This window comes from Rosa rugosa, chromosome 3, assembly GCF_958449725.1.
Source record: "Rosa rugosa chromosome 3, drRosRugo1.1, whole genome shotgun sequence".
Lineage (NCBI taxonomy): Eukaryota > Viridiplantae > Streptophyta > Magnoliopsida > Rosales > Rosaceae > Rosa > Rosa rugosa.
In genome coordinates this window covers 32,615,906-32,639,228 of record NC_084822.1, presented here as the reverse complement: position 1 = coordinate 32,639,228, position 23,323 = coordinate 32,615,906, and the positions used below count along the sequence as shown (strand labels likewise).

The 23,323-nt window shown below is 37.6% G+C and overlaps 1 protein-coding gene and 2 pseudogenes across 1 annotated transcript; 2 read left to right on the top strand and 1 right to left on the bottom strand.

Moving 5' to 3' along the window:
• Positions 1-3,052: 3,052 nt before the first annotated feature.
• On the top strand, positions 3,053-5,593 carry LOC133737585 (DNA-directed RNA polymerases II, IV and V subunit 3-like; annotated as a pseudogene).
• A 5,946-nt stretch (positions 5,594-11,539) lies between these two features.
• LOC133737584 (organelle RRM domain-containing protein 1, chloroplastic-like) lies at positions 11,540-15,128 on the bottom strand (annotated as a pseudogene).
• A 4,918-nt stretch (positions 15,129-20,046) lies between these two features.
• On the top strand, positions 20,047-21,629 carry LOC133735461 (F-box protein At2g17036-like). Its single transcript, XM_062162865.1, has 2 exons — positions 20,047-20,256; positions 20,408-21,629. The coding sequence occupies exons 1-2, from the start codon at positions 20,247-20,249 to the stop codon at positions 21,325-21,327; spliced, it is 930 nt and encodes a 309-aa protein (XP_062018849.1). The 5' UTR covers positions 20,047-20,246; the 3' UTR covers positions 21,328-21,629.
• Positions 21,630-23,323: the final 1,694 nt, after the last annotated feature.

Below are 23,323 nucleotides of genomic sequence, written 5' to 3'. Positions count from 1 at the left end.
TGGATTGGAATGAAGAAAGTGATAGAAATCTAGTGGCGGTGGAGACGGGGGAGGTAGAGATGGAACCAAAGGCATTGGAGGTGGAGAAGCCTCTTGCACTCTCTTCCTTCTCAATTGTGGAGGTTTTACTAGAAAAAAAAAAAAAAATTCCCCAAACTCTCTCTCCGATACTTCACACAGCTCACAACAATGGCGAACAACACTGCCACCAGCAGCAACAAAATCTTAATGTTAAAAGCTCCGCCGCAAGGTCTGTCGTGGCCGGGCCCTTTAACCAACGCCAAGATCATCGATGCCTTGCCGTACATCGACGAAGACTACTATGCTAGCACAGCCGTCATGAAAGAGGTCGACCTCATGGTGGAAGAAGAGCTCCGTCGCAGCGCCAAAAGGCCTGTCGATTGCCCCCACTCGCCAAGCCAAATTTCAAGAATAATCCAGTTCTGGCGAGAGAGACTACTACGTGAGAGCTTCCAAGCCTCCGATGAACTGTTTCTTTTCCTCTAGGGGGTTGATTCTGTCAATGAGCTAGTTCTCTATAGATTTTTAGGGAAAAAAAAAACAGAGGAACTAAGGAAGAACTGAGGAAAAAAAGTTCAAAAAAGAAAATTGAGGGAAAAAACAAAACAAAAAATGAATAAAAGGTAAATTGGTCATTTTACGATCAAAATTGCCAACTGGCAGACGCTGTAACGGAGGTAACGGCCATATGTACCAATTTTCGGTCGGGCAAAGAACCTCAGGTACCGTATTGATATTTTTTGAAGCTCAGGTACCAAAAGTTATAAGAAAGCAGAGGCGGTGTACCGTACGGACCATTTTCCCTTTTAGATATCCCTATACATACTCATCCAGAATCGCGTTTCAAATTGAATTTGGTTTTTTTAAATTTAATGTCTCAATTAGGTGCAAGAAGCATGCCGCCGACCTCACTAACATCGTCGGTCTGCACCTCTTGTCTCCGGGAACAACTAACCATCAACATCGAGGCTAAGATGCAAGGCTAGGCCCAATTACAAATCCAGGCTCAGCTCTCCCAGCTCTACTCCCACAACGGTGTCGCTCTAGAACAACCACTCAAGTTTGACCCAATCTCGCCGCTGCTCATCTTCTCGGCAGTTACCATCACCTCTTCCCGACCTCAAACGATGCCCGCCGGTCACACCATCACCAGTAGCCTCCTCTCTTCCCCGACCATCCCTGCTGCAATAGCACCGCTTCAAGGCTCATCTCACCACTGCAACTCACCAATGAGACCCAACAACTCCTCTCTCTATCTTCATCGGGCACCCAGAAATCTACTCGGGGCACCCACAGTATCTTTCTTCTCTAACCGATGCAGAAAGTTCTGTTGAAAAATTGACGGTGGCGAAGGTGTTTGCTGTGGTGGTTTTGGCTCTATTGAGGAGTACTGCATATTTTTCATATGAAAACTCGGAGAGGCAAAGAAATTAAAGTTATGAAGAAAAGGGAAAAGCTGAAAAAGTGAGTTGAAAATGTCCATTTTGCATTTTTTATGGGTTGAAAAGCTAAAAGTGGGTCATGGTGCCATTTGACGATAAAATTAGATGGAGTTATGAGGACTAGACACTAAAGAGGAATATTGGAAGTGCATGGGTAATCTTGATGAAATTTAAAGATCAAGGATTAACATGATTTTGGTCCCAAAATTGAATGCGACAAACTGAATTTTTTTTTTTGAATAATGGAAATCCATTTATAATATCTCATGCCAAGAAGGCCATTACATACCCATCCGCTGACACATAACAATGGCCAGGCAAGAATTCGTGGAGGAGCCACAGTGGTACATAGGATAGACCTACTCTATTCGAACTTATCGCTCACTTATTTAAGCGAGCCTATAACTATGCCAGACATTTACATAGTTTATAGGCTTAACAAAAGAAAAACCCTATATCTTCTCCTTGCCCTTGAAGCTAGGGCTTGGAGGCTTGCCTGAATACAGAAAACTCAGGACATCTTCAGCAGGAACCTTTTTTGCTTTTGGTGGATTTCTGTTCTTTGCTCCCAAAGGCCGACCTCTCTTCTTTTTGCCACTAGGAAGCTCAAGTTGTAAAGGTTTGGGCATCATACCCTCTGCAGGCACAAGCATACCTCCTGGTGTTTCCATCAAACCCAGAGATTTTGCATTGAATTTTGTAGGGAATTCAGGCAGTTTTACCTTCTTTGAGGGAGCAATAGGGCTTGTTTTACCCTCTAGCAAATCAGACATCATAAACTGCAATTTTTTTGGAGATGGAAAGGGCCGATTTCTCTTAGTAGGCTGATCGGTATCCACAGGTACCAAAGCCAATTCATTGTTGTCATTAGTATGTGTCTTTCCTGCATGACGAAGAACAATGGGTTTGCGTACCTTACTAGTCCCAGCACCTCCAAAAAGAGACCTTCCCACAGGTGGGAGAATGGGGGTTGAAATTCCATGGAAGCGAAACAATCCATCCTTGAACTGATTTTCGTGAAAACCTAAGAAGGGGCGAGTGAGATTTAATTTTCGTGCCGCCGGTGTGGGAGCTTCCTGGACCACCGGCGCAGTAGTTGCTGCCTGACACGCTGCCCCCTTATGATACACACAAAGGCATATAGTGCATTTGCCCACAAGATTCTCAAAAAAGAAGTGAACCTCTTGTTCTACCCCTTTGCCAAATTTTAGGGTTTTGTGCAGGAAGAAGGGTTTCGAAATTGCATGAGAAACCCTAACCCTAATTTCCCGAGTTGTATCAAATAACTTTTGATCCAGATGAAGAAATTTACCCGCAATGGAGGCAACATTGGCAATAGTGTTCCTGTGCTCATATGCGGGCGGCATGTCAGTGATGCGAACCCAAAAAAAAAGGTCCTCCATCTCCACAGATTGCAGAGGTGCTACTCCATCATATGGCTGCATGACAACCAAAGCACGATTGAAACTCCACGGACCACCCATCAAAACTTTATTTCTATCTCCCCGGAGATCAAAGGAGAAGAGGAATCTATCCGGAGCTTTCGGCTGAACACTGAAACCCTTGTTTAGCACCCATATTCGACGAAAATGCCTCCGCAGATCAGAAGCATTTGTTGGCTTGGAAGTCAGAGGCCTTGCCAAGAGGTAGGACTGTGCAGCGCCCCCCCCCCCCCCCCCCCCCCCCATTCTCCATGGAGGAGATATCAACAACCTCATTGGTAACGATAGCTAGCGAGGTAGCAAAGCTTTTGGTGACAGAATCAATACTAGCCATTGTGAGATCTGGATGTAGTGATGCAAGGAATCAAGAATGGTAGAGAGCGCCGGCAAAGAAGGCCGACTGTTGCGTTGGGTTTTGGTGCGGCACAAAGGAGGCCGCCTAGGGTTTTTTCTCTATTAAGACTTACAGCTGATGATGGCGAGTATGCACTACAACAAAAACCGCATCAGACAACACACTTCAGACAACTGCATAATTTTTAACTGTCGTCTGATACTTTGGGACGACAGCAAAAATTATTATGTCGTCTGAATTTTCGAATCAGACAACAGTTGTTACATTGCTGTTGTACAATTATAAATCAGACAATGATTGTTTTTCTGATGTTGTCTGAATCAATCAATTCAGACAACAGTTATATTATTTATGTTGTTCAAGATTGATTAACACAATAGTTGAGAAAATATGTTGTCTGATTGTTTTTAATCACACAATAGTTATTACTTCTCTATTGTGCAACTATTATTCAAACAATGGTGGCATTTTGATGTTGTCTGAGTAATTTAATTCAGACAACAGTTTTTCTATGTCTGTTGTGTGATTATTATTCAGATAATGTTAATATTTGATGTTGTTTGACTGTATCTTCAGACAATAGTTTTTTTGTGTCTGTTGTGTGATTATTATTCATATAATGTTAGCATTTGATGTTGTCTAACTACATATTCAGACTATAGTTTTTCTATATCTGTTGTGCAACTCCCCTTCAGACCATGACTTTGTGTGTTTTTGTTGTCTAAGTTGCTGCTGCCCTAATTGAATTCCCACACTTAGCCAAAATTCAATTTTCGACTCCCTCCATTTCGATGAATTGCACGGCGTCGTTTTAACACATATACGCGAAATGCAAGATACCCAAACGCCAAAGCCCTCTTTCTTTATTTCAACCTTTTCACCAAAAGCCCTCTCTCACGGTCACAGAGTCTCAGAGTGAGAGAGAGAAGATGGAGGGGAAATCATTAATCGTACCAGAGGTTCCCTCGGGTGAAAATCCGTGAAATCAGGCACGATTACCTCTAAGTTCAAGCTCTGCGACACCGACGGGAGCATGGCCAACGGGAGCATGGCCCGACCGTCTCCATCGACCTCGTCAAGATCGAAATCAACTCCTCCGTCCTCAAAGACGAGTTCGTCGCCTACCGCCTCGGCCTCATCCCCTTAACCAGCGATCGCGCCATGAGCATGGGCTTCTCACGTGACTGCGACGCCTGCGATAATGACGGCCAGTGCAAGTACTGCTCCGTCGAGTTTCACCTCCGCGCTCGCTGCCACTCCGACCAAACCCTAGATGTCACCAACAAGGAACTCCTCAGCTCCGACCACACCGTCGTCCCGTCAATTTCTCAACGCCTCCGGTTACGAAGCTTCCGAACAGAGGTATCCCCTCTCTCTCTTTCTCTAAGCTCAAATTTTTAGGGTTTCCTTTGTTTGGGTTTAAATTTGCTTCCATTTACTTTGATTTCAGTTGCATGTGTAAACTTTTGTATTGAATTTTGAGTCCATGTGATTAATGTATGTTGAAATTGGGACTTTTGTGTGTCGTAGAGGGATTATCATATTGAAGTTGGAAAGGGGGCAAGAGCTGAGGCTAAGGGCTATTGCTAGAAAAGGGATTGCCAAAGAATTGAGAACCAAGAATTCTACACTCCAAATTAAAAATGGCCTGTTCAGTTTATGATGAACCAAGAATTCTACACTTCCGATTTGTTTTAACAACATGGCATTTTACAGTTGATTATGCTCATTGCAGGTGTAATGAACATGACTATGTATAGTTTGATAATTGAGAGGCTTAGACCCCTTGTGGGTTTGAAAGGCTGGGATTTTTGTGTTCTCTGTAAGTTGAGTGAAGACCAAAGATTAGTGGGAACTGTATAATTAACTTTTACTACAATTATTAATCTCTCCATCTTCTCTTTCTGTGACATTTTAGATGGTTGGTTTTAGATTCATTGATGGATTGGTTGCTGTTGTTATGGGATTGATGAGGACACCCATAATGGTGGACAAGAACTTCTGTTTCCAGTTTATCAAGTCTTTCAGTGCAGGGATGCAATGCAGCTCTCAAGAACTAATTCTTTTGATATCCTTGGTCATCTTCCTTCCTCAATGCCCTTAGACTCTAGGTACATATTTAATGCAGCACTATATCCATTCACTTTTGTTTTTCCTCATTCCATCATTTTATGATTGGCATACATGCATTAAGAATTAACAGAATTAAGTAGTGGTTTAATCTCATTAACCAAGATTGCTCGTGATTACAAAAACAGGATTTATGCAAAAACATTAATGTCAAACTAGTCCTGTTGGTTGAACTGTTCCTCTAGTAACAGAGATTCAAGTGCTATGCTAGCTGGTGAGTATATCATTTTCTCATTAACCTCAAATCTATTTTAGGTTCATTAATATAGCTATAGTAGTGTTTAATATCATTAAGTTTCCTACTTATACAATGCAGGAAAGAGATGGGACCTGAGTTTTGGTTCCAACTGCAGGAGGGTTTATGATTGAGCTGTTTGTCTCCAAAGATGTATGATATTCTTCTTCTTCACTTATAAGCCTTCCCTAGTTTCTTATGTGTCAGAATGATATGAGACAAAATGTGATAAAATTCTATGTACTAATTATCAAATTCACACCTTGTATGTATTTATGTAACTATTTTCTTTCCAGGTCTCCGAGGACCAGCATGTCATTGATTTCATCACAGCACAATGCAACATTTAGTGCGAGCAAGACACCCTGATCAGTACAAGCAACACATGTAGTACAAACACCCCTGTACTTTCCCCATCAATGGCATCATTGGATTCTCATGATGCGAATTTGCCATACGATATCACAGTAGGTCGAATCCGCCTATGCTCTTCTGAGTCCTCTTTTCCATTGAACTTCCTGCAACATGTCAGTAGTTACAACTCTGAGAATAGAATGAAGAATAGTACTGGTGCATGTCCCTAAATGTACTCTTTTTCCGAATTTACCAATGAAATTATAACATTTAGTCTCACATAAAAACATTAGTCATGATCTTTTGTATGGTATTCTTGTTGGAGTCTTGTTTTGTACATCTGCACATTTAATATAAGATGATCTAATTAGGAGTGCTCTGAAACTTGGATTGCATGATGGATCTGCCCTACATCAGTAATTCAGCTATATGCTTATCAAATGAGTCTAAATCTCATAAGTTGGTTCAACCATTTCATTTTTATTCATATGAATTTTGTTAAGTTATCTTGTTAGAATGTTTTTGCTGTGTCATGAAGACTTTCATTTTCATGTGAATACCATATTGAATGTTCATTTTGTGTTGCAGGTAATCTAGTGAGCCTCTTGGCAAGGGTACAAAGATATGGAAGTCTCAAATTTGAGGATCATTCACAGTGACCAGGGACTCCAGTGAGCCTCTTGGCAGGGGTACAAAAAACTGTCTTCACCTGACCTCAAGGAGACTAGCTCAAGTACTTTCAAGAGCGCAGGCTCAAGCATCAAGAAGCACTTTGAGTTGATCAGCTACTCAACTTCCAGCATTTTGTTATGGTTTATTGTTTTCTTCGGTGCTATTGCATCGCCCTATGTACTCTTTAGTTTTATTTAATAAAGATTGTTGTTATTTCATTTAAATCATAAGAGTCACTTTCAGACCACTCTCAACTAAATAAAAACAATTGTCCAAGAGAGTTAACCACAACTAAAATGATAGCAAAAACTGTTGTTGGAGCCATCTTAGCACAACAAGACTACATCAAAAACCATTGTCCAATAAAAACTCAAACAACAGTTATTTAGAGAAACCTATAGTACCATTGTCCAATAAAAACTCAAACAACAGTTATTTAGATAAACCTATAGTACCGAAAGTGGACAACCAACGTCATTTTAAGTAGCCTGTTGTGTAGTTTGAATCCAGTCAACAGAAAAAACTAGTCTTTCGATGTCGAAGCTTCATAGAGACAATAGTAAGCATATATGTGGCTGTTGTTCTTTCTGGTATTCAGACAACAGTTACGTAAGCAACTGCTCTTGTGTCAAATTTACTCAGACGACAGTTTCCTGCTGTTGTCTGATAATTCGATCAGACGGCACAGGCTTTAACAACAGCAGCGAGCCTCATCAGACGACAGTCCAAAACTGTCGTCTGATGCCATTATTGGCGTAGTGATGTTTTCTTCTGTTGAGTCCCTTGCTTAATATATTATCTAAGATTTTAATTCTTTCTTCAATAAATATCAAACTTGGACATAGAAAAAATGAAACCAAAGCCTCCCAATGCTAAGAGATTCACCACGCGACAAACTGAATTTAGTTCTTAATAAATATTTATTTATAGATAAATTAACAAATTATTCATTTATCGATCTTTTTTAAAATAAAGTTTTTTTGTAGTCTCAACAATATTAATTTATAGAGATTTACTGTAAGAAGCTTTATGAGTCAACGGGTGCTGAGGAATGAACAAAACCCAATAGCATTGGCAGAGTCTCCTGCTTGAGCTTACTATAAATTAAACAATGACGATGCTTTTGTTTGAGAGCGAGATGTGTTGGAGTTGCCATTCGTGATGACAAAAGAAAACTTGTGGTGGCTAAAACAATTTATATTAATGTCATGACCTTTCGTAGATAATCAGAGATTTTGACAATCTCAAATTAATATAGGTGTTATATAATCAGCGTTGCAGTTACGGTATTCTCAAATTGATCAATTGGAATCGGATGCACGAGGTATCGTTAATGCGATCGATCAAAACTCTTCAGGAAGATCAAGACCACCATGCATGCTGTAGCATCTTTTGGAGGGGATCAAGATTATTATATAGGCAGTAGTTTGCATGCATTTACGAGCTAGCAGCCTATGCAAATAGGAGAAGAGTTTATCAATCTCGGATAAGATAGATGGTTGAGGCATTTCATACTTATTAAAAAAAAAAAAAAACAATGAAGTTTTCACCATTCCTCTTTGTAATTAAATACTAAAAAAAATAAAAACTATTAAATACTAAAAAAAATAAAAACTGTCATGCAGAGCCGTAACCCTGATCAGTTTTCCCTTGCTCAGCCACAACTCCTGGTGTCTTTCCTTAAATTTGCCATAGATGGATGGAGTAGCAACTATAGCTTTGCCGCCTTTGCGGCGAGTCATGGAAGGTGAATACAATTGGAGCCTGGAGGTTGCCAAAGGTACGGTTGAAACCCTAGCAAAATGAGAGAGAGAGAGAGAGATTTTATTTCTCTTCTTAATCTTAATGAATACAAGTCAAGCTTATATGCTCCTTCAAATTGACATGTAAAAATTGATAAAAATAACATCTGAAACGGTTATATATTACCACTTAATAAGACTGACAAAATAGTTTACCTCACAATCATAAAGAGCAAGGATATGATGATATCTTCAAAAAAGGATTTCTCCGGCCGGCGCGCGTATTTTTGTTAATACCGAACATGTAATGCACAGTTGCACACATGGTTCATTTTAGATACCCATTCCGAAAATATGTATGCGCACGCGCGTGTGTGTGTATATATATATATATATAGTTTTGGAGGCATAGTTTGGGATCATGACGGTGCCTTTGTTCTTGCTTTCGCTTCATGAGTGTGTGTGTGCTTAGCACTCTTGACGTTGAGGTGCTGGCTTTTATTGAATCTATTAAGGTGGCTAAGTTCAAGGAATGGAAGGACGTGTGGGTCGAAATGGACTCAGCAATTGCTTTGAGGTATTTTGCTTCTCCGAAATTGATTCCTTGGCAGCTGTATGTACAATGGTCTTAACTTTTTGGCTTTTGCAAAACATTTGCACCTCCACGTTCCTCACATCTTCAAGGAATGCTTCCGTTGACACTTTAGTTAACTACGGCGCATCTCTGATGAGAGCAATATTTACTATGTTTTTAGTGTTATTCTCTCTACATTTTACTTAGTTATTTCCTAAACATTATAATTTCTAACTTAGTTTTGTGTTTTTAGGTACTTTTGAGTCCATAAATGGAGGACAAGGAGTTATTTGCACAGAAATGGAAAGAAATTAAGAAATGAAGTTTTCCTTATCCAACCAGCATAAGGAATCCCAGTTGAAGTAGGAATCTTGAGTCAACTAGGAGTGAGCTCGTGGAAAAATGACAGAATCCCAGTTGGACTAGGAAACTTGATTGCATTAGGAGTCTTGATGATACAAGGATACTTGGGAAGGTTAGGAGATGTTGTGGCTTGAAGATAACTCAAGACTGTTCAAGAATGTTCTAGAATGTCAATGTTTGCGTCACAAATGAAGATAGGCTTCGAAATTGTCCAAGTGATCGAAGAAGTCTGGCCCAAACATTGAAGCATGTGACTTGCACATGAGTTTCTAAAATGATCAAGATGTCATAGAGAAGTTTTATTTGCAATATTATTCCTTTATTGCCATGAGAATTAAAAGGAAGAGTCTAAAAGACATCTTGACGTCAACTTTGAAGGAATTTGGGAAGAAATCTACTTTATGTGAATTATGGAAAAGAAAATAAAAGAGAATAAATGTTGATTTATGTTTCCTGATTGCATACGAGTTGAATGAAGACCAAATTGAGGGAAGATATATAGTATTGTCGGCAAAGAAGATTACAATGAAGATTCAAGATTGTTCTCTACTTCTCAAGTAATATTTTGATTGGTTGAATGATGTCATTGAAATAGATTTCAACCGTGATACCCAAACTATGCCGTGCACTATATAAAGGGAGGTTTGTGAAGCGTTTCAACACACCACAAAATTCAGAATCAAAACACAATTTGTTCCCCTTCTTCTATCAAGTTTCGGTAACTTCTTTATTCTTCAAAGTTCAAGACCGTGAAGCATCCTCCTCTCCATTCAAACATCCTTGCCGTGACCCTCATTCATTCCACCATCTTTGAAGCTTCTTGCGTTCTTGAATAATTCAAAAGTGTAACCATGAACACCTTTCTATGTTTTTGGTTTTGTTTCTTTGTAAAACTAATTTCGGATTTAATTTTGGTTTTAATAAATTGGTTGTTGCGATTTCATGTGAGAATGAAGTTCTGATTTAGATATGTAGTTTTCGAATACTATGAAGCATGTTTTAGGTTGTAGGTTTTCAAAAGTGTTAATTGCGATTTTAATGTGTCTATGCATGTTTGTTGATTTTGTGCTTCAATCTCAACGTTTGCTTGTTTATTGATCTTTGGATGCATACTTTGATTGATGAGCATGTAATTGAATCCATATTAAGATTGCTAGCATTCTAGATCTTGATAATTAAAGTGAAAAACCTATAGTTCCTTAGGTAAATCAACAATGAGTCTTGCATGCTTGATTAGTGTTCTAACTTGAATTGATCAAACTTCCATATGTGTTTAATGCGTTCATTATGCTTTTATTAGTGATTAGCTACCACTAGTAATTGCATGCTTAATAGGTTAACTATGGTGTGTTCATCTAGTTAATTTAATTAAGGGAAGTAAAAAAGACTTTGTATGCGTTCACTACACCAAAAATGGTCTTTTACGACCCACCATGTGCGCTGTAAAAAGGCTTTTACGACGCACAAAAACAAGCTATAAAAGCTCGCACCGTAAAAGACTCCATGTCTTTCACGGCGTGCAAAAAAGCGTCATAAAAGAATAATTTAGCATGCCGTAAAAGTATTTCCATAAATGTCATTTAGGTCATTTACGACCTACATTGCATGCCGTAAAAGACCTCCTATTAAAGGCGCGCACTGCACACGCCGTAAAAGAGTGACTAAAGTACTTCTATTTAAGGCACACACTACGTGCCGTAAATGAGGTCTGTTCAAACAAAACAAAACAAAACAGAAAAATTTCTTTTTGCTCAAATGTCATACTCATATTACCCTCACTATAGTTAATTTCATTTACAAAGTAACAAATGGAAATATATTAGTAGAACTCATTAAAACAAATATTTGAAGTTACCTAACTACAAATAAGGAATTTAAGCTAATTCAGTGTTATACTATAGCTCCCTCTGGTTTCCTTTCAATATGCTTCTGCTTCAATTATCATGTCCTCTTCTCTGCTGAGCTTTTATTCTTGTCACTCAACTGATAGCTAGTATTGAGCTTGCATCTAACCTGTCAACTAGAAACAAGCAACTTCTATCAACATACTTTAAATCATCACCCCAATCACATATAAATGAACTCAAAATTTCATGTTGCGTATAATGGAGAACTTATATATCTATAGAGTTTAGCATTTATACTATGTATAGATGCATGGAGAAGTTTTAGGGTGCAACTTTTGAAGATCCTAATTAAAATGCTCTCAGCTAAATATTTTTTTGGCTCATTTCCTTCTGCTTTCTCCTTACTCATTTACACCCTTTTATGCCACCATCAAACTTCAGTAAATTTGTATGTTTGAAGAAAACGTCACAATCTTGGCAGCTCCCCTTCACATTGCAGACAGAGAAAAAAGTCATCTGTCACCATTCTGCACTTCTTCTACTTCCTTGCTCTAGTGTTCAATGATACATTAAAAATTGTTTCCACAAGAATTTTATTGTATTCAATCTATGAACATAATTACTTGGGAGGGTATGGTGTAGTTGCTCTCTGACACTGACGGAGATATGCAAAACCAAGACACAGAGTCCTACTCTAGTATTACTTATATCCCAAAAGCAAGACATTCCATCAAGTTGGTAAATATAGGTGCAAATGGGTTCAAAAGGCATTTAAATTGAGAAGCAAAGTTCTGATCTAGCAATGACAAGATACAAAATCATCTAAAATTGCAAACATAACCAGACAGTTTTAATGAATGAATCGTAATATCCAAGCTAAGAAAGAGTAAAACCTCCATAGTTTTTATTATCTGAGTCATAAGTCTTGTTTGGCTGAAGAGATAAAACACCAGGAACACCTACAGTATATGGAGCATTTAGTCCACAATATGCAAAAAATCCCAAATGTGGGCATACTAAATTTCATTTCGTTCATATACTAACTTGCCAGATTGCTTGTAGATTCTTCATCAATTTCACAATAGAACCCAAAGTTAGATTTCCAGGAAACATGATATATACACATTTGTGCATCTTTCTCACTACAGACAAACATACCAATTAGCAGAAGTAAATAATAGAAGGAAGCAAAAAGTAAACTCATAATAAGATACTTACTTTCCCAAGACCTTTGTTAGTATTTGAGCATAATAATCAACCATTTGCGCCTTTGTAACAACGCCAATCCCAGGTTTATCCATTCGAACAAGCCAGTGTTTGGTATTCCCAAGTGGAAATATCTGAGTTGCCTTTTGAACATTTGAAAAACTGTAATCCTTTTTCACATAACCAAAATCTGGGTCAAGCCTAACCGATAAAACCCCCGGTTAACTTAAAACAAAGACATGCAAAGAATTAAACAATTCAACATTGACATTAATGAACAACCAAATCTCATAGAAACTTCATCGTCTGTTCAAACAGAAAATCTCTGAAGCACTCATTTTGTGACAACCACAAAATAGCACACCCATAGATTTAGTGTCTAGCAACAAGCAATTGAACTGAACATGGGTAAAAATGATAGAATTTTACGTGCAAGCTTCTGGGAAGTTTCATCATTAACATCACAGCAAAAGCCAAAATGAGTATCCCAAGAAGCATCATATATACACATATGAGCATCCTTCTCACTGTAGAAACCAACATTGAAGCATAGTTAAGCTTGAGAGCCTAAGCAGTTCCACACTGGCAAACAAAATTAAAGCTTACCCACTTGCCCAAAACTCTTTGAACGGTTTAAATATAGTATTCAATAACTTCTTGTTTGGAAATGACCCCTTGTGAAGGAGTCTCCATGAGCACCATCCAGTGGCAGGAAGTTGAAGCTGAGAGCAGTTTAGGATCTAATCAGATTAGTCCTCAAACACAGCAGATTACACAGCAGTCTTAATTCACCACAGCATACAAAGTAAACTACAGGCATAGAAAGAAAAGAAAAACTACAGTCTCAATTCACCACAGCAGTCTTTATTAATGTTTGATTACATTATGTTTAGTCCCTGTACTTTGTCTCTCTCATCATTTCAGTCCCTGACATTCTAATTTAATCTAAAAACTCCCTGACCTCACAATTTCCCTTCAATAGGTCCCTCCCGCGTCAAATTAAGAGTTGGACTTAGGTGAAATGTCCAATATACCCCTTTGTTATTTCTTTTTCTTTTTTCCTTTTTAATTTCTTTTTTTTTCCTTTTTTTTTCTTTTTCCTTTTTAATTTCTTTTTTTCCTTTTTAATTTCTTTTTTTCTTTTTTCTTTTTCCTTTTTTATTTTTCATTTTTCCTTTTTAATTTCTTTTTTTTTCCTTTTTTCTTTTTTCTTTTTCCTTTTTCCTTTTTAATGACCATCGTATCCTGCTGCATCGGGAGCGCCATGTCGGCGAACCAATCCAGATCGACCCGAAACCCCAATTCTTGTTCTCCACGCCGGCGGCCCTTTTTCTTTTCTTTTTTCTTTTTTCTTTTTCCTTTTTAATTTCTTTTTTCCTTTTCCTTTTTTTATTTTTCTTTTTTCCTTTTTAATTTTTTTTCCTTTTTCTTTTCTTTTTTCTTTTTTCTTTTTCCTTTTTAATGACCATCGTATCCTGCTGCATTGGTAGCGCCACGTCAGTGAACTAATCCAGATCGACCCGAAACCCCAATTATTGTTCTCCAAGCCGGCGGCCATTTTTCTTTTCCATCACTATTCTTCTTCTTCACTTCTGGTTTTGGTCAACTTGGCCATCAAAAACCATCATTTCAACCAGACCCAAAATTCAAATAACCATTTTGAGCAAGACCCAAAAACCTCAGGGTCTGAAAAAATGGTAGTTTTCAGTGAAAAGTTTCCAAATTGAGGCTTGATGTGGAGAGAGAAAGTGAGATTTGAGTGGGAGAGAGAGAAGTAGGCTGTGAAAACAAGAGGGGAGTGGTTTAGGAGCGAATTTACGAGCTGATTGGGATCTGCTTGTGTTTGGGAGATGGCGTCGGCGACGATGGAGGCGAGGGCGGATCCCAACAGAGGGAGATGGCTTCAGAGAAGGTGAAGAAGTGATCGATCAGCTCCTAGTCTCTTGCTTTTGCTCGATGTCCATCTCTGCACCGCCAAGCTAGGTCTTTGGTGGGTTTGGTTTCAATTTGGGGAGAGAAACAGATGGGTTGTGGAGTTTGATCGGAATGGGATTGGTGGGTTGAGGAAGGAGAAAGTAGGCAAAACGAAAAGAAAAAAAAAGGAAAAAAAGAAATTAAAAAGGAACAAGAAAAAAAGAAGAAAAACCAAAAAATAAATTAAAAAGGAAAAAAAATTAAAAAGGAACAAGAAAAAAAGAAGAAAAAGCAAAAAAGAAATTAAAAAGAAAAAAGAAAAAAAGAAAAAAAAGAAATTAAAAAGGAAAAAGAAAAAAAAAGGAGAAAAAGAAATTAAAAAGGAAAAAGAAATAACAGAGGGGTATATTGGACATTTCACCTAAGGCCAACTCCTAATTTGACGCGGGAGGGACCAATCAGATGAAAATTTTGACGTTAGGGACTTTTCAGATTAATTGAGAATGTTAGGGACTGAAACGAAAAAAATGTCATAGTACAGGGACTAAACATAATTTAATCCATTAATGTTTAATACTGAGAAGTAACATCCTTCTTCAATATTAGTCTAATAGTATCAAATCTATGTGAGAGTTTAACATCATAATCTAAAGGATCCACATCTAGCAAAAGCAATGGAACTTTGTATCCATTTTATCATATACGTTAATATTGCAGGACAGTACAAATTCATGGACCTCGTTGAAGAAAAAATAAAAGGGTTCAACATTGTTGTTCCAAACTACCAATAACTACCAATTACATTGAACGTGTATCCTGGTACTTACCCATCTATGTGAAGAACATCTTCCCAAGCCCGTGGTTGCTTAGATTTTTCCCTACAAACTTGTAAGTGTTAAAACTGTAAACACGGATTTCCTGCAACGAATGAAAGAAGGACACGTGTACAAAATAATATAATTTTTTATTAATGAATTTGAGGGTTACAATCTCTGTAGATGCTCTTTCACAAGATTTTCCTCTGATTCGATCTCCGACGTTGATTTGATCCAAGGGTGGCGAGCACTTGATCTTGAATCAAATGGTTGTAGTCTAAACTTCTTGCTATGTTGATGATTTGAGGAAGACGATTGACCAAGGGCTGTAGAAGCTTGATCTTGATCGGATTTAGGCCACGAGTGGTGTCACGTGGTGAGCGTTCTTCGGCTTTGGTAGGGGACGAACCGACACGTGTGTTTGGTGCTTGTTGATTCTCCACGAGCTTGATGAAGAACTTGGCAGAAGCTTTGCTGTGTTGACGACTTGAAGACGACGGATGATCAAGGGCTGAAGAGGCTTGATCTTGATCAGACCTGAACCACGAGAGGTGTCACGTGGCGAGTATGGCTTTGATGGCGGATGAACTGGCACGTTTGCTTGGTGCTTGTTGATTTTCCGCGAGTTTGACAACTTCTGAGTTTACAGGTGATTTCCCTTGTTTGTCTGAAGTTGGTGAGGTGAAGAGACCGGCTATTTGGCAGATTGATGGTTCTTCACGAGCTTGGGAGACTTCTGAGATTTGGAGAGGTTACTTGCGTCTGTCTGTCGTCTGTCCTCCCCTATCTTGATTTGAGAGGGGGTATTTATAGTGTCGGCGTCTCTCAGGGGCGGAACCAGGATTTGTAACTTGGGGGGGTCGGGACATAGTTAAACATATAACTAAAAATGAAACAAAAAAAACTTCACAACATTTTTCTTTAGACTTCAACTATAGCAAGCAATCTCTTTACAAACATTATTGTTCAATCCTTAGTATAATCTGATGAAACTTCAAAACTAAAAAATTAACCGTAAACCTCAATAAGTTTAAGTGTTGAACAATAGAAAATAAAATAAAAAATAAAAAAAATTCCTTATATTTGATTGAATCCTAATAAATGAATTCTTATGAATTTTAGTAAATAATTAATGAGAGGTAAATGCTCTCATCTCTCTTTTTGACCAAAATAATAATAATGAGAGATAAATAGTATCACTACATTAAATACTGTTGCAAACAGGGTGGGGGGGGTCCGATTTGCTAAAACATATAAACTTATATATAATTATACATAATTAATGTATTAATTAGTTGTTATGTTCAATTGATTGGGGGGGTCTGAACCCCTGCAGACCCTTTACTAGTTCCGCCCCTGGCGTCTCTCTCGATTTGGAATGCCTTGATGACACGTAATTAATTGCATTTTCCTTAATAACATAATCAAATCAATTAGCCTTAATTAATTGATTGAATCATGACCATTAAGGAATTAGCCAATCAATTTGATGGCTGATTTTAATTGTATTTCATTAATAGCATAATCAAATCAATCAGCTTTAATTAATTGATTTAATCACGACTATTAAGGAATTAGCCAATCAATTTGATGACTGATTTTAATTGTATTTCATTAATAGTATAATCAAATCAATCAGCTTTAATTAATCAATTTAATCACGACTATTAAGAAATTTAGCTAATTAATTTGATGGCTGATTTTCATCTTGACTATCAATTTAAATAAATTGACATCTAGTCAGCAGACGAAATTTAATACTTGATTTGACTCGGAATCAATTGATTTAATTTGATTGATCTGCTTTAATATCAATTGATTTAGCCGGAACAAATTCATTTATTGCCGTCGGGCCTTTCATGTGTCGCCAAGTGTCGTTCTCTGAGTCTGCGTGATTTTGCTTACTCACAAGCCACGTGCACATTTTGTAGGACCCACATGCTGACTATGTTTGTTCGGTCATAATTTCAAGTGTTGACCGAATTATTTAATGAATTTTTATTTTCATTAAATTTTTGGTGTCTACAAAAACAAATCCCAGATAAGAGTATCAGACTTCACCATAGAAACAAGGCTAAATGTTTGGTGGAAACAACAACTAACTAGCAGAAACATACTTGAAGTCCTAGGACACCGATGCCAGGAGTGGAATGTCGCTGCAAATATAAGCAGTTCATGCATGAAATTATGGATTGTGTAGCCAGCGAACAATAGACGACGGTGCGATAGTGTCAGAATTCTGCTCCTTCAAATCGACCGCCTGAGCTGCTCAATAACCATATGAAAACTATGAATATCAAAAGCCCAAAAATAGAATTGGCACCTTTCAAAAAAAAAAAAAATAGAATTGGCATACCAAAGCGTAGCATGTTCATCCCTAATCTGAAAGAAATCCTAAAAGGTGAAATGTAAAGAAACCCCAATTTGGTGTGCAGATGAAGGGAAAGATGAGAGAGAAGTATCTACCCACCTGAATTGCTAGAGGATAGGCTTTGGCTTCGACATCGATTGGTGCTTTTAGCCATGTGGGTAAGGATGAAGAGGAGGGAGATTTCGAGAGAGAGATGGGGAGCTGCGAGTGTTGGTGTCTGAGAGAAAAGAATCTCTTCGATCGAGAGGTCATGAAAACCGAATGGAACCTCCTTTTCAATCAAAACAAAAAACAAAACAAAAAAGTGGGAAATTAAAGTTTTGGCTGAAAAAATAGGCGGGCAACACAATTAAGGCTCGACCTCATTTACGGCGCTCATTCGATGCATGCCGTAAATGAATCTATGTTATACTACATTTACGGCATGCATTGAGCATGCTGTAAATAGATCAACCTCTTTTACAGCGCGCATCTAAAGCATGCCGTAAATAACTCTACGTAATTCTGCATTTATAGCACGCAACAAAAGCATGCCGTAAATAAGACTACGTAATATTAAATTTACGGCACGCATTTATTATGCGCCGTAAATGACCATTTTTTTAGTGGTTCATCTCTGTTCTTGATCGATTCCTTGCTATAACATGTTTTGATTCGTGATTGTTACTTTGAAACCTTGTCAACCTTTTCATCATATCCATATAATTCTATTTGATTCTGTGTTTTGATGTGTTACACATGTATATAATTAGTTGTTAATTTAGAAAATAAAATCCTAAAATCCCCTTCCATGTCAATTTCGTAAATAATGTATATATTCTTTGTTTTATTTTGTCTAACGTTTTATTTTTGCAGGAATTAATAAGAGCCCTAATCTCCGGTTGAGAACGATACCCTACTTGCTCTTATTACATTGATAGGATTTTAAATTGCAATTTTTGTGTAGGTTAAACTCATGAAAGAAGGAGCGCGGGGGTATCTTTGCCCTTGTTCTTGGCTGCAGATTATGGTCGAGATATTTCATGTTGGCCAGCTTATAGGTTCTCTTAATGTTCTCAGGTTGTGGTCTTTAAATGATTTGCGGCCTCAATGAGGCCTAAGATTTGTGGCCTCAATCTTAGGTGTCATGCCTTGTCATCTGTACACATCACCTATTTGTCAAATCATGCCATGTAATTCTTGAGAAAAATACCATCTTATCCTTCCAAAATCTAATGACTCTAAATTATTTTGGCTTCTTCTAAAAAGAAACAAAATTTGGCTTTCTTTCTTTTTTTTTCTTTTCATTACACTCATGTTAGATTTAAACAACAATTTTTTTTTTTAATCAAGAATAGAAAAAATTTCATGTAATTCAGTCAATAGACTTGCATGTACATTCGATTAATAGATTTGCAGAACACATGTATCTGAATTCAACCTTTATTGGGTTCCTACAAATTTTGAAAATAAAATATAATGTGAAAAATGCATATTATATGATTGTATATATTCTTTTGTTCATTGTTTACTCTTTATGTAGTTAGGGTTTAAATGTTAGATCTGAATTTATTATTTTTTGTTTGTTTTTCTCTTATATTTAGATTGTAGATGTTAATTAATGGCTGCTAATTAAGGTGAAATTTTTTCTTACCTCTTAATTTAGACATGAGTATTTCCCAAATTCGATTTATTAATGCTATTTTTTTTTGGATGAAATTAATCAATATTTGGAAAGAAAAGTTAACGTCTATTTCTTGACACATAATTCAATATATTATTAATGCCATTTGGAAAGAAAAATTAAAGGAAAGCATTTAATTAAATGAAGAAAAATATTGGTCAAAGAATCCGTAGATATATCTCTTAAATTAATACATAATTAATAGTTGATATTTTTTTTCGTCACCTAATTAAATTCATTAATGTAATTGATTCACCCCCTAACATTTAAAAGGAAATGTAAAAGGGTAAATTTGGTGTTGCAATAGTATGATGTGACAAAATATATTATGTGGAATTGAAAATAAAATTTGTATTTACTTACATGGCATGACACCTAAGATTTGAGGCCACAAATCTTAGGCCTCATTGAGGCCCCATATCATTGCCCTTTTCTCTCTGTACTTAATTAGTTCTAGCTACGTACATTCCCTTTTGCATTTGTATGAGCTTCCATTTTTATTTTTTTTTGTACCTTTGTTTGAGAATGGCTTTGGCAGCATCCTCCCTCACTCATGTACTACTTTTGAGTTATTAATAAACTTCTGACCGAGAACGATGAGTTAGTCCTCTTCTCAATTCCTAAAAAAAAAAATTGAAAGTCTCAGGGTAATTCGTGTTACTATAGATACCATTTTTAAGAGTTGACCACATGCGAACGGCGAGAACCAATGACTGACATGTTCAATTTTAACAAATATAAAGATGGAGGTACCAGATTAACAACACAAAATATAGCTGCACCTTTTGTTCTGATCCATGACAATACAAGTGCCATGTTGCAAATCAACCCTTATAAATAATAATGTTTGCAATATCCCATTTTCTTTTGCATGCAATTTTACAAACCTTAGGTACTCACATCACGTAGAGCATTCTTGATTATTCATCGATAACCTAATCCTTAGTGCAATAGCAATCCGATTCTTTTTTGTTTTTGTTAGCAGTATTCCTATTTCCCAACAAAGTAGAAGATTATACTATATATAGATAGGCGCAGAGGCAATGTTTCCAGTACCTTCAATCTTCTTCTGAGATTTTACAAATTGCGAGAGGATAACAATGCATTCAGGTATTTCATTCAAACTATCAATGCATTCAGGTATTTCATTCAAACTATTATTTCTGTACTTTCCAGGAACAACACGTTGTATTAATTATTTGGTTTTCATCCCATCACATTTATGTCGTGCTTATAATTTACAACTTGTTTTTGTTCTCAGATTGGGCAGGACTACAAAAGGACTTGTTGGGCTTAGTTCTAACAGGAATAGTATCATCGGCAGATTATCTGCGATTCAGCGTTGTTTGCAAGTCATGGTTTTGTGTGGCAAAGGATAATCAGAGGCAACTCATGTCAAGATATCAGCAACCTCCGATGCTCCTGATTTCTAGTGCAGATGAAGAAAATTCATCGAAATTATACAATATCATGAAGGATAAGGTTCTCGACATGCAACTAAGGGTGCCTAACCGACGATTTTGTGGCTCTTCAAAAGGATGGTTGATATTCGTGGATGAAAAGTTTGCAATAACCCTACTGAATCCATTCTCCGTGAAGGGTAGAGAGAAGAAAAAGAAGACAAATGCAACCATCATTCGTCTTCCTCCACTGCTCGGTAAAAAGGTTTGGATTAAAAAATGCGATTATTATGTCTTCAAGGCTTCATTGTCAGCAGACCCAATATTAGATCCAAAAGATTGCGTTCTTACGGTAGTATATGGTGAATATGATCGATTGGCTTTTATCAGACCCAGTTGTAAAGACAAGCGTTGGACATATGTTGATAAGAGGTGGGGATTAATTGAAGAAGTGGTTTATTCTCGAGGTCTGATTTATGCGGTGGATAATGACAGCCAACTTTTTTCTTTCAATATCAGTAGCTTGTCCAAGTTGAAGCTTGCGCAAGGTCTTCCTTCAGATGGTTTTAGCAAGAGATATCTTGTATTGGATTCAAATGAGAAAGAGTTCTGGATGGTTAAGAGGTACATTGACTACCAAAACGACAAACGTGAGACCACAGAATTCAAAGTTTTCAAGATTAATATTGATGAGCATAAGTGGACTGAAAAAGAAACCCTAGGTGATGTTGCTCTCTTTATTGGTGATAACTCCTCGGTGTCTGTGATGGCTTCAGTATGATGCTATAACAAACAGTCTTGAACCATATGGACCAAATGATTGCGGAGTATATGACATAACCAATCGTCGTTTCTTAAAGCCTTATGCAGATGATGCTGAAAAGTTGTTGAAGCTGACAAGGCGACCTCCAATCTGGTTTGTGCCACACTTTCAACTGTAACAGTTTGTTCCAGTCATACAGTGGCCGGGGGAATTTGTTTTTTGACATTTTTTGTTTATACAAGATTGTATTGGACTTCCAAAATTTGAAGTTTGAACTTGGTGTTTGTTATTTCTTGGTCTTGAATAGAAGTTAAATATATATTGGCTTATTGCTCTGTGTACATATATGCATGTAGTTGGCTGTATTTCTACGCACACACATATATATGTTTCATTCGATCATCATGTTTCTTTTCTGAGAAAACGCAGTGACTTGCTGAATTTAAGGAAAATTCTGAATTCCAAGGACAGGGATGAATGCTGGTATTATTTGCCGTGAAAATTACTAAAATGAGTGGGAGTGGTAAAGATATCACCAGTCAAGACGTATGGCATACCATACTACCATATTGCCGGTGCCCAGGTATTGGGTACAAATCCAATGACTACCCCAAACCAAAGTGTGGTTTTATGTGTTTGGAAAGCTTGCAATAATATTATTCCTTCTCGGAGGCGCCTCAATAATTTGCCCTCTTTGAGCTACTGTCAAAACGTAAACCCATGCTCAAGTTGCTTCTCTCACCTCCCTTACCACCCTTTCTTTGGTGACACTACAATCAGAGTGACTTCTTATTGGCTTGGCTTGGCTTGTACGTCAGATTTCTAAGTTTCTATTATAACAATGCATGTTGTGGTCTATTTGGAGGAACCGGAATTCTAAGGTAGTGGAACATGATACCACGCAACCTCTAGTGCAATGTTAATATGTTATGCACACTCTTCACCAGAGATAGTTGTGTCTCAACTTTACAAGCCGAACACCAAACAATCACCACTAATTAAGAAGAACAAAAATTACCAACCCACATAAAAATTTTGGATCACCCATACCTACAAGCCCGGTCGTCAAAACTAGCACAGCCAACCATACCATATTTGAGAACAACTTAAGCAATTAATGCACATACTAGCCCAATTCACCTTACAAGTTCGACTCAAAAAGTAAACAGCTGAACAAGCCATCATCGCTCAAACTATCAAAGGTGATCCACCTCCCCTTCAGACCAATCGGCCCTAAGACCAAAGCTGAAAAATCTATGAAAGCACCTTCAGACCAATCGGCCCTAAGACCAAAGCTGAAAAATCTATGAAAGCACAAGAATGAGACCAAAAAGAAAGAACAAGTCCCCAATTAAAAAGATCTCGAAAGGCCAATAATTGCATCATCAAATCCCCAAAAGAGATGAGAAAATAGTAGCTCGATCCCTGTTTGCGCGGTCTCACCGCTTCGTTCCGCCATAATTTGGCTCAAGCTGAAAACCCAGATGAGAAAAAGGTTCTTAATCAGAAATCACAATCTGGGTGTGAGCCACCACCTTTGGAATCGTCGAAGTTCTCACCGGAAAAGGGAATTCGTTGTCGTTAAAGAGGGGTTTGAACCCGAAACAGAAACATAGATCGGTTTCGTCTCACTCGAATTCTTCGAATTCATCTCCGGAGGGTGAAATTTCTTCGCCGACTAAGAGAGTTTCTGGCAAGAAGCAATGTTCTGAATCGAAATCGAAATCTGGGTGGTTGTCTTCTCCGTTGGGTTCTTGCAATTTGTTGAGGGATGATTCTTCTTCACCGCCGAGGAAAGCCGTATGCTTCTGGTGTTCTCCAAAGACAAAAAGTGCTTCGTCTCAAAGAAAGAGCAAGGAAAATGGGGGCATTGGTGGTGGCCTTAGTCTTATCGGATTTGGGAAGTTTTTAGAAGAAAGAGCAAAGCAAGATGATAAAGAAGGCGATGAAAAAAGAGAAGATCAGTAGAGAACAGAAAATTGTCTAGTGGGCTAAGCAAGAGTAGGCTAGGATG